The 11,690-nt window shown below is 39.1% G+C and overlaps 2 protein-coding genes across 3 annotated transcripts; one reads left to right on the top strand and one right to left on the bottom strand.

The window, feature by feature from the left end:
- Positions 1–2,257: 2,257 nt before the first annotated feature.
- On the bottom strand, positions 2,258–4,410 carry hspb11 (heat shock protein, alpha-crystallin-related, b11). 2 transcript variants are annotated; one of them, XM_061037987.1, is made up of 5 exons: positions 4,149–4,410; positions 3,959–3,987; positions 2,649–2,717; positions 2,519–2,562; positions 2,258–2,433 (listed from the first exon to the last, which is right to left on the bottom strand). In XM_061037987.1, the coding sequence occupies exons 1-5, from the start codon at positions 4,238–4,240 to the stop codon at positions 2,341–2,343; spliced, it is 327 nt and encodes a 108-aa protein (XP_060893970.1). In that variant the 5' UTR covers positions 4,241–4,410; the 3' UTR covers positions 2,258–2,340. The 2 variants fall into 2 exon arrangements, with proteins under 2 accessions (XP_060893970.1, XP_060893969.1); XM_061037986.1 differs by having other exon boundaries at positions 3,881–3,987; positions 4,149–4,396.
- Positions 4,411–4,426: 16 nt separating this feature from the next.
- On the top strand, positions 4,427–8,081 carry smn1 (survival of motor neuron 1, telomeric). Its single transcript, XM_061037985.1, has 8 exons — positions 4,427–4,562; positions 5,084–5,155; positions 5,249–5,368; positions 5,909–6,100; positions 6,859–7,038; positions 7,185–7,259; positions 7,471–7,578; positions 7,850–8,081. Exons 1-8 carry the CDS (start codon positions 4,515–4,517, stop codon positions 7,904–7,906), a joined length of 852 nt encoding a protein of 283 aa, XP_060893968.1. The 5' UTR covers positions 4,427–4,514; the 3' UTR covers positions 7,907–8,081.
- Positions 8,082–11,690: the final 3,609 nt, after the last annotated feature.

The raw sequence follows: 11,690 nt of genomic DNA, 5'->3' as shown, positions 1-11,690 counted from the left end.
GCGCGTGCACCAACCACTAGGCTACCGACGCACCCTTAGTGGACAAACTTGCATTATGTTTTATGAAATGATGACTTACGGTGTCCTTTAATGCACTTCACAAGTCAAAGGTACATGGATGAATACTATTATTGTGCACTGCACACTAAAAAATGGACCATACTGTGCTTATAATGAATGTGAAGATGTAAAAAAAAAAAAAATGTCATACGCAATTGTTCCTATCTATTGCATAACTTCACAAGCGGACGTTGGATTCAGAAATAAATATGAATGCTGTGGATATATGTTCAAAGACGCCAGCTGCACACTCGTTCAGTCAGTCCCTCATTATCATTCTCCAGCCCTCTTACATTCAATAATGAGAAGATTGTTTTCCTCTCTGGTCTAATCATCTAATATCTGCCTTTATAGTGTTTCCTTCCTCACGCTGCAGCTCTTTCCAGCTCAGCTTCTGTCAGACCTAAGCTGATTGGGCCGAATCAAGACTGAAATCAAATTAAAGCCCATTGTCAATGCTCATGAAAGGAGGACCACACAGAGGAGATAACAGGAACTCAGAGTCGTTGGTTTGACATAAAAGAAAATAACAGAGCTGGGTGGGTGGGTCGGGGGATTTGTTACTCAAACTAACAAAGTAAGAAACATCATCTACTCTTCATCCCTGTCATAGTTGTATAAAAATAGATCCAATATTATATATTATAGTCTTAATGCAGTACGTACATGCATGCAGCCATTTCAAATGTACTTTTTTCTAATAGCATTCCAGCTTTAATATTTATCTTTTTCAGGGAATCTACTATTTCAATTATGGCAGGAGGGAGTGGAGGGTTTTTTGGGGAAGGTTATGATATAAATCTTTTTCTATTAACTCAGCTGAACATGCAAAGTTCTGGTCCGGCAGATGTCTCAGTGTGATTGGACAGCAGTTAGGCAGCCGTCAGAAGACACTGGGTAATAATTTAGCCCTGCCCCTGCAGTGACATGATAATAACGCACTCATATCCTGCTGTGATTCTCCTGATCGGCTGACAGTCAAGCACAAAAGAGCCTGAATCCATTAGTGATGGGAAGGCGCTTCTGCAAATCTGTTCAACATACAAAAGAAGGGATCTATTAAATATTCTCAGCCAAGAAATGATATAATTCACATTTGAACAATTGTTGGAGGGAAAAATGTAACTGTTCTGGAGTTTGCACTTCATCTCCAGAGCCTCACCTCCAACATTATAATAAATATTCCATACCGGTAAATAATAGATGAGTCAATAACACTATCACTTTCCACCTTGGCCTCATTACTCATTACACACTCACATACTCAAATGTGCTATATCCCAGCTATACCCGCAAGCAATTAGTTGCTGTAAAATAACAGGGGGCTAGTTATTCAGGCATGTATTTCATATTTTTATTGGTTTATTCGGAGACCTGAATGCAGTCCAGATACAGCAAACACAGCCTCAGCAAATCCCAAAGCGCCGCCACAGTCAGCAGAGTAATTGGGGAGGGAGTCCCAAAGGGTCCAGACTGACTACTGAACCCTATGTTACAGACAAGTTGAAATGGCAGTGGAGGTAGATAGGAGTCAGTGTTAGTTTGCAAGTGTGTGCACGTTAATGTGTGTGTAGGATATAAGTACAGGAGGAGGCTTGAATACTGAGTGTGAATAGGCCCGCGGTCTTTAGAGACCTGCTGGTTGGCCGGGAAACCATCTGGTTCCCCAACCCCCCAGCTGCATTGCCCATGGCTCACCATTTCTATAGGGATGTTAAATTCTGCTGAAGGGGGGGCCGTTGGGGTGGTGGGGATGCCAAATTGAGCCCCACTGCTCAAAATTAGTTAATTACCTCTATCTCTCACACAGAGACAATCTTCCTTTGTAAGAAATTCTGCCATTCATCACAATCCATTCCTTTTACTCAAAAGCGTTGCCAACTATCGGCTTTTGAAATTAGCAGGAATTGTTAAATGTAGAATAAAACGAATTCATAACATTAAATAAGGACAAAAAGTACTTTTTTTTAAAAACGATTCAGGAACATTTCAGAATTTAAGGACAGATTTCAAAATGGGCTTTGTTTGCAACTTAACTGATAATATTGAGATGATGCAGTTATTTAGTTTGGAAATAAATTATTGTTTTCAAGCCTTACATATTCATGGTAATGCTAATCAGACTCCTCGTTACAGCTGCTTGTCACACGGGAGAAGATGTCAATGTGTGTGATATCAAAACAGACTATGCATATAATGAGATCTACTCATATTTTATTGACCAAATAATGACATATAAATATATACATACATAAATGCATGATGCAACCATCAAATGTTTTAATGCTGTACACTGACTCTATGCACTGAGACAAAGTGATCGTATCCTGAGGTGATGATAAAACGAAGATGGGTTGCGCTGCTCCTATTTAGCTGAAAAAGAGAAATAGATTCAATGTTTTTCCTCTTAGTGCTACAATTTCACGTTTTACATGACAATGAATTTATTTGGGCTTACCGATATAGTATTTGACTGAAGATGTCCCTCTGTATGTTCTAATTCTGCAAGACAATCAGTTTATGAAATCCTACATTCAATTCTTCAATGGACATTTTGAAAATAGATGGTGGATAGATGCCTCTCTTACCTTGCTCCGTGACCAACTCAAAATGAGAAACATTTTGTGAGGTATTCTTTTCTATCTTTAGACGTTTGACTGCAAGAGAAAACAACACAAACAGAAAAATATTTACTTTTTTATATATTTTTTAAAAAGGTACAAGTTTATTTCTGTTTTTAAGATTGGCACAGCACACATGAACTGTTTTTTCAAGTAAGCATGAGAAACAGTGATAACCTGCCTTGTCACAAGAAAATGTGGATATTGACATTGACACACATTAAATCTGTTAAAATCTGTTACAATGACATTCATGCCAGGGTGGGATTTAGGCTCATAAAGGTAGTCTGTCCATTGGCCAGTCATCCTGAAATATCTTAACACATTTTGGGTCGATTCCCTTGAACATATTGAAACTCAGATGTTGAATTTGTATTATTGATGCTACTCTTGTTTTAATTATATTTCTTTATGTCATTAGATTGTTGTTGTTGTTGTTTTTCATCTTTGAGTGAAATATCTCAATAACTATTGGATGGGTGTTTGCATAACAACATGAGCATGATATAAAACACAACACATGTCTAAAACCAGCATGCGAGCAGTGTCTCCATGCAAGTGATCTAAGTCCATTTCTGTTCATTTATTTGCACACAGTGGTTTGATTCACAGTAAATTGTTTAATCCAAGAGTTTGGGGAAAAGATTAAACAAGAATTTGTGGCTTTCTCAACTGACATCTTCACTCTGTGATTAAGAAGAAATTGCTAAGCATAGAGTAAAGATGCAATTATTTGGGAGCTGATCATACATAGACACTAAAACCTTCAGATTAAGAATTTGTGGTGTTGCATCTTCCAATACAGTTTACCATCTGTGATTGGATTATGTAAATTAAAAGATCTGACACTTATTAGATAGCTTTTCAAACTGATGATAATAAAATATTAAATATGTACAAGGAGATTGTCACTGTCCCTAACTTTTAAATGTGGGCAACATGAATACACCTGAATAGAACATGACTTATCAATGTATTTATTGAGGGAAATTACAATTTTTTCATTTTTTTCATTGCTGAAATTTGGCCTGGTGGTTAATAATACATTCTTCTTTTGTATAAAAAACTAAAAAAAACATTTTTTTCTTTCGGTTTAAAGGGACTTTAACCTGTATTTACAGTGCGTCTTTGGGGACTTGTCTGGTTTCTAAAACATCAGGTAAACAATCAACACTATGACGCTATCAAAGACTACATACCATTGTAGCTGTCGACAGTCACTGCAGTAATGTTCGCGAGATCAGCCAAGTGAATGATGAACTCTTGAGGAAACATACCAGTGCTCATCCAAAAGGTTGTCGTGTTTCTAAAGAAGAGGGGTCAACCAAACAAGATGAACATTTATTAGAGGAGGTTGAGGTCTAACAGCACTGGACAAATGGATCCTCTGGGATTATCTTTAAGTGTGGCTTATTACGGTTAACTTAAGCATTTGCGTTGTTTCAGAAATAACTATCTGACACTCACCCGTCAATGATGTTTTCTGGTGGATGATTCTCATCGCCGGATGCAGCGACCACTACTTTCGCACCCAAAGAATTCAGAGAAGAATCAATCATCTTCACTGAAGATTATAATGAAGCTGGCTACATACGCTAACAGACGCTTCTTTAATAATACCCAACTATCTGGTTTGTTTTTGGTTTTTTTACGTGTGTTTGAGAAGTCGGAAACCAACGCTACCTACGACTGTTGCCAAGCCAACCAATATGTCGCACGATATATACGTCGACAAGCTTTGCAGCACGTCACGTATACGACGCACGTTGACTAGGTTGTGTTGTGTAGCAATTAGCTAGCAGAGAAAAGCAGCGGAGTTTACACATCTTACACATGGCGAACGGATGCAAAGACGTGTTGTTTGCACGGGGAACTGGGCAGGTCAGCTACGATACAGTAGTTAACAGAAGACTAACCCGCGTGAACTTTTGTAGGCTTTTATTTAAGAGGTTTGGTTGGACATGTTGAGCTACGAGTCTAAGCTACAAACCACGACTAGTACGGCTAAATTAAGTTATAAAGAGGAAAGGAGTAGGGGAAAAGGCAAATCAGAGATCTGCGGGTTACCTGGAGAGGTGCTTTGTTTGAGATAAAGCTTCATCGTAGGACTATAATGATGTATTTCACATCCAACACGTGTATTAGCTTCAGCTACATAAAGGATGCAGTAACATCCTTCCCACAGTGCAGGCAGAGGATGCATCATGCACCACAGTAAACCAGGTTAGAAGTCAGGCGATATGCAAAATAAAATACTGCACTGTAAAGGTAGCATATATGAAAACGTAATGACAAAACCCACAGCCGCTTTCACATGTTATCTGTTCACACTGAGCATATAAAGCTTGTTCAAAAGATTAATGTTTAATCTGCAGATGCTCTAAATCCGTTTTCTCTTCCAGAGTGACGATTCAGACATATGGGATGACACGGCGTTGGTAAAGGCTTATGACAAGGCAGTTGCGTCATTCAAGGTAAAAAAGAAAAATGATGCTTTGCAGTGTGTTCACATGATGCGTTCATTGTCTTCGATTTTGTCACTTAACATCTCAACTCTTGTGCGTCAGACTGCTCTGAAGGGCGAAGACGAGCCACAGGCCTCCAAGAAAAACCAACCAGGAAAAAAACGCAAAAGCATCAAAAAGAACCAGAGCAGGAAAAGAACAAACGCACCACCAGATAAAGAGGTGTGTAACTGCAAATAGAGACAATATACAAACGTACAGGCAGGAGAAATCATAAATATCTTGTTTTATTGTGTGTTAGAGCAGTGGTTCCCAAAGTGGGGGTCGCAGCCCACTCGGGGGTCGCGGAACACTGTTAGGGGGGGGTCGCGAGATTCCTTTCAAAAACATACAAAAATGGTTTAAAATGTGATATTTCAACCATTAATTTGAAAATACAGTAAGTAAAAAAAAAAAAGTAGTTTCTTACAATAAATTACAAAAATAATATGATGGTGTTTGGGCTATTGTTTGCTGTTTTCATGCCAGTGTTTTTGACCTAGTGCGTCAAATGTGGGGTCCCAAGTATCTATCACCGTCATAATGGGGGTCGCAAGCTGAAAAGTTTGGGAACCCCTGTGTTAGAGAATACATTTAGATGAACATCACGGGTGTAAAGTACGAACACAACAGTAAGGTGTCTATGTTGAATGACATGTTTATAATGATTCGTATTTGTCTCTTATTTGTCCGTCTTTGTTATTTCTTGGTGTTTTGTCACAGTGGCAGGTTGGGGACTCGTGCTGTGCATACTGGTCTGAAGATGGCCAGCTCTATGCTGCCACCGTCACCTCCGTAGACGAGAAGAGAGGCACTTGCGTAGTTGTTTTTACAGGGTACGGTAACGAGGAGGAGCAGAACCTTGAAGACTTGCTTTCAGAGATATGTGAGGGGGACGAGGAATCGAATACTAAGGTAAAGAAGTTGACGTAAAAGGTTTAACTCGTAATTATGACATTGAGTATATTTAGTGCATTTTATCAGACTTGATACGTTTAACAATTTGAATTGCTTATTGAACAGGTGATCTACTTTGAATTCCTTGGTTACATCGTGTTGATGTATTTTTATTATTCACTGATGCCAATTTAAAAACATACGTCATGGGCAAATAGCATAAATTGATGTCATGGCTGACATTCCTTACTATAACTATCAGATTTACTATCAGTAAGTTAGAATCAGGGTAAATATGTACTTGAACAGGAACGAGTTAACACATATATCTTTATAAAATGGAAGTATATCTCGTTTATTATACTCAGTCTCTGACTTACAAAAAAACACAACCTAATATGTTTTGGCTTCTAGACCACATATAATAGCTGGAAGAAAGTGCTGAAAGTTTTGGTCAGTTGGTGCAAAGTGAGATAAATATACTGTACAGTACATAATCTTTATCAAATTAAAACTCCTGGAAAGTGTCATACATAACAAATGGCTATATCACAGTGTAATCAGTCATGTGATTAAGTTGTAATAAGTACAGCACTTGCATCCTTTATGAGTTGTAAATTGATTTGGCTGGAGATAAGTTAATTTTTGTCTCTAGACTTTTTTTTCTGTAGCAATTTTTTCATTGGCTCGAAAGAAAAAAGAAAAAACTTTTCCCGTTCATTTAGGGAGGGGAAAAGACAAGTCAATGACACAGCAAAATGTTTCTGTAACTTAAGGTGAATGAGGTGGAATCATCGACCGAGGAGAGTGACAGGTCGTCCAAATCAAATCAAAACAAAAAACAACCCCACAGTAGACCCCAGAAGCCAAAGACCCACAAAGAAGCTCCTCCTGTGTTGCCTCCTGGTTTTCCTGGGTTTCCTCCAGGCCCACCTCCCATGCATGCTTTCAGACAGGTAAGCAGCATGACCAAGTGGCTTTCTGTATTTGAAAATTGACAGACAGATTTCACACTTTTTTAAAAATAAATTTGACTAAAGAGGGTTATTTGAAACAGAGTTGTATTTTATTTCTTATTTATGTCTTTCATTTCCTCTACCAGGGGGGAAACAGACAAACTGGTGGACACGGGCCTGTACCTCCTTCCTGGCCTCCCATGATGCCGTTTGGTCCACCGGTGAGTCGAAGTGTATCATTACACACAAATGCAAGAGTTAAAGCAGATAGTGTTTGTTTGAGCAAATGTACACGTAACACTTTTACTCATTCAGTTGCTAATTGGGAGACAACTTTAGATTTGGCTCTGTTATGACCGACCACAAATATCGGCAGCTTTGCTCATCTACACTACGTTTTCACATATGCCTCTGTTGATGTCTGGACCACAGATGATCCCTCCTCCTCCACCGATGAGCCCTGACCTGGTGGATGACGAGGCCTTGGGCAGCGTGCTCATTTCCTGGTACATGAGTGGATATCACACAGGATACTACCTGGTATGTGCTTGGAAGCTAACTGACTTTGCAATGGGCTTTTAAAAAAGGACTCTGAGCTTTTTTAAAGGTTATTCTCCTGCATCATGTTGTCAATAGCAGTGGGCGTAAGTAGTAATTAGATGCTCTTCTTGTTGAAGATAGTCCATTTTTGTGCCCATGCATTTGAGCTAATATGCTTTTCATGAAATGTGTCCAGCTTCATTTAAAGTGTCCTTGATGTTTAAAGCACAGCTACAGAATAAAAACATGTTCTTCTTTTTTTTTTCTAAAGGGGTTGAAGCAAGGGCGGAAAGAAGCTGCCAATTGGACAAAACTGCACCACAAATGAAATGATCAACTGAAGATATCATGGTTCCTGTCACTGGAGCTGCAGTGATCCTCTCTGTCGTGCCTGATGTGTGTCCTCCTTGTTTCTAAATGTATTGTAAAACATTTATTAGAGCTCGATGAGGATCATTTTGTATTCTTTTGTAAATAGATTAAATAAAGTAATTCAGAGCACAGGTAATGACTAACTCAATGTTTTGTTTTTAATAATAATAAACGTATAACACATTCTAAGCAAAGGTTGTGAAGTGCTTCAGGAATGATGATAAGAAAGTGAAGCTGATAAAAACACCACAGAGCTAAGACGGAAAGGGAAAAACCTCAGTAGTGCAGATGGATTTGATTGATTTTTAATGCATCAGTGTCAAATCACCGTTTCAAAATGAAACTATTGTACAGTAGATTTGCCTTATTGATATTCTGTTAATCCTCAGAAAAATAGTTGTACTTATTCCACTCAGAAAGGCAAAAGCATTGTTCATTGGTTAGAACTTATCCAAATGAGTATGTGACAGACTGACTGATGTGTGCTTGTAATGGCACGTGTTGTCCAGTAGAAGTCAGACTCGTATAATGTATTCACATTATAGGTCAATCAGGCGTGAAATCATAATAATTTAACCAAACACTGCCATACAGAGACTCCCTCTCTATTTCTAACGGTGTGTCTGCTGTACCCTTGTATCACTTGTACTGAAAAAGCATTTGATTACAAACCAGACTGGAGATGTACTTCAGTCCCTCTGGTGCTTTCCACACAGTTAATTCACAGAACCGTTCCACAATATGACTTGCACTGAAGCTCTCTTTTCTCCCTGAGGTGTTCCCCTCGTCTTCCACCCAATAAAGGACAGCATCCATCATAATGGTTTTTTTTTAAACACTTCGGATGTATGCATATTTAAAAGTGACTGTAGGCAAGGTTTCAACTACAGACAGTTGGACACATGTCGTCAGTTCAGATAAAAAAATGTTTTCTTTAAAAAAGTCAAAGACATTTTCTTTACTTTGACCAGAAAATGATGAAGATTAAGATCTGAGGTCATTTTGTCTTAGTTTCATTGACGAGGGCCAGATCCAACTTATGAGCCTTAAATGCAGACAAAATGACCCTGACACAGGTCAGAGACGAAACAAAAGTCTTCAGATATCATTGTTCTAGACACAGTATGACATTTTCTATGCTTGTTTGGAACGACAGCTGCAGGTCCATTACTACCTTAATAGCTTTAGGTGTTTTTAAAAAATATATTTTTTTATACACAGAGATATAGAGATTTCATACTGGAATCTCCAAGGTTTAATAATGTAAGACCAGAAGAGAGAGTAGGGCAATGGTTGCAAAAAACCAAACCACCTTATTTTTAGAATATAGAAAAACACATGTAATTACAGTGGTAGATGCCACAGTAATCCTGCTGAGCCTTTATCATTCCACAAACAGGAAGCCAAACAGATAGATATCCAATATTTTCCATATACTATATACTACCAACCATATACTGTGTGTGTGTGTGAGAGGGAGAGAGAAGTAGTATAATAATTTGTGATGCAATGTAACAACATGATTGTTTGCTGTTTTTCATTCCATGTGATCTTCCTCCAGCTGCTGCACAGCCATTGCTTTCTGAATAAATAGCAGCCCCATTGTTTGTGTGCTGACTGTGGTCTACATTTTATAGCCCACTGTGACTTTGCCGGCGTTAACTGCTGTATTTGATTTTCACTGCCTGCTAACATTCACTTTTGTGTCTTCCAGTTTGTCGGCATTTGTTTGGAGGAAACTGTAGAGAAAACAGGACAGAAACGAGGGATGGTAACAGAAGGAAATGTAGTTTGTTTGATTTACAAATAGAATATGTACCATAAACGAGGGGTGATAAATCAGACCTATCTATCCCCCACAGATGGGTTTAAAATCTACCACAGCAGAGCCTGCACATAAGCCCATTTCCTGCCTGACTCTGCAGCAAACTGAGCTGCCCAAAGGGCTCGATGCAGCCCAGTGAGGAGTTAAAAGGGGGTCAGACTGAGCTTGGGAAAGCGCTGTTCCCCTCTGTGGCTGTCTACCCCCTACTGACCAGAGCAGCATGAGGCATGTAAACATAATCTGCATTTCACATAGTCCCTACTAGGAGACAGACACATATCCAAGCGAGATCACATTGCTGCATGAGTTACAACGCCTTCAGCTATTTACTCAAGCTCCCAACATCAACAAACATGCTGCTTCTAAATAAGAGTCTGGGGGGAGATTAGAGAGACAGGGGCTTCACAGGCTCTCTTTCCAAAGAGACTGAACACAAAACACAGTCATCAGTGCACGATTAAGATAGTGGTGCAAACACCATTAACCCCCGGAGGAGGAGAGTAAATGTTTCTTTTTAGACAGGAAGAACTCAATTTGGACTGTTGGGCATAACAGGTGAGAGTTGAGTCTGTGCTGTCTGTGGTACGTAACCTGGTACAGGTGATGCATAGAAAATGCAACATCCATCTTATTTTACAATTTATACTCTATCTTGATCCAGTGAACACAAAGAAGTCTTTACAGACAATAAATGTTAATTGTAGAGTGGCAGACAGACAACAAGAACAACGTGATTTCCTGATACTGGGCAGAGAGTATTGAATGTTAAATGCATATCAAGTGTTCATTAAAGCAGTGATGTTGTAAATTCAAAGAAGATCCCCAGGACACCCCTTATGTTAGGTTTATCTGAACGTATCGATTTCAGCCTTCGATTACAAAAGCTTTTGAACTTGTTTTGTTTCTATTCTTTGTAATTCTTTTTTTTTCATGGCTAGTCATTCATCTAGATAGTTTAAGGTTAAACAGATGATCATGGATGGAGTAACAGTGTCTAAATGTGCCAAAATTCATAGAACTCTGCTGAAAACTCGATGTCTACCCCTGAATTATTAATGTGTAATATCAACAGAGTTGCACAGTAAACTAGGGAGACAGTGGAAGAAGTTTTGACAGTGAAAAATTCCAAGCAAGATGCAGAAAGTATCACAACACGAATGAGGCTGTGACATGTTGCTTTGCACGATAAATGGTGAAACACACCTTCCGTGAGACAAGGGTGAGCAGTTCATAGGGGTGCAGAGTTGAAAGTCCCAGTATCTGGATACAATGTTCTTTCTTTCTATCGTATATCAGCATCATGAGGCTCGGACTTCCAAGCAGACCTCACTCATTCTCTGTGTAGATGTGACCTCTGCTCAGTGAGACGGATACTTGATGACTTTCTGACCTCTAAGAATTCCACTCACAGCATGTCCAGTATCGAGTTCTGGTTCCCCCGCGGATTGTGATTTGCATTCTGAGTGGATCTTAATGCTCTTTTGAAGAGACTCGTAAATTAAGTGCTAAGCTACGCAATCAAGGCAAAACACATCCCCTCACTTTACAGCTCCTGTAGAGCAGTGGTTCTCGACTGGTTTAGCCTCAGGACCCACCACCAACTCCTTAAGGAGAAATTGCGGCCCAAATTTTAGTTTTCTTTTTACCAATCAAATTAATTTAATGAAAAGCTGCACAGTTTGGACCTCAGATGGTACAAAGGTTTATAAAGCACTTTATAGATTTTTTGACACCGTTTTTTCCCCCCCAAGTATTTCGACCCACTGAAAACGGCTCTGCGGCCCACTTTTGGGTCCTGACCCACCAGTTGAGTCCCACTGCTGTAGAGTATTCAGGAAATAGGAATCATCAGAGGTACTGTACATTTGAAAAGCTTCAAGAAAAGTTTTTTTCTGGTATCCTCTTTAAATGATAT

The sequence above is a fragment of the Labrus mixtus genome, chromosome 5, assembly GCF_963584025.1.
Source record: "Labrus mixtus chromosome 5, fLabMix1.1, whole genome shotgun sequence".
NCBI classification, from domain to species: domain Eukaryota; kingdom Metazoa; phylum Chordata; class Actinopteri; order Labriformes; family Labridae; genus Labrus; species Labrus mixtus.
This window is presented reverse-complemented; position numbering and strand designations above follow the sequence as displayed.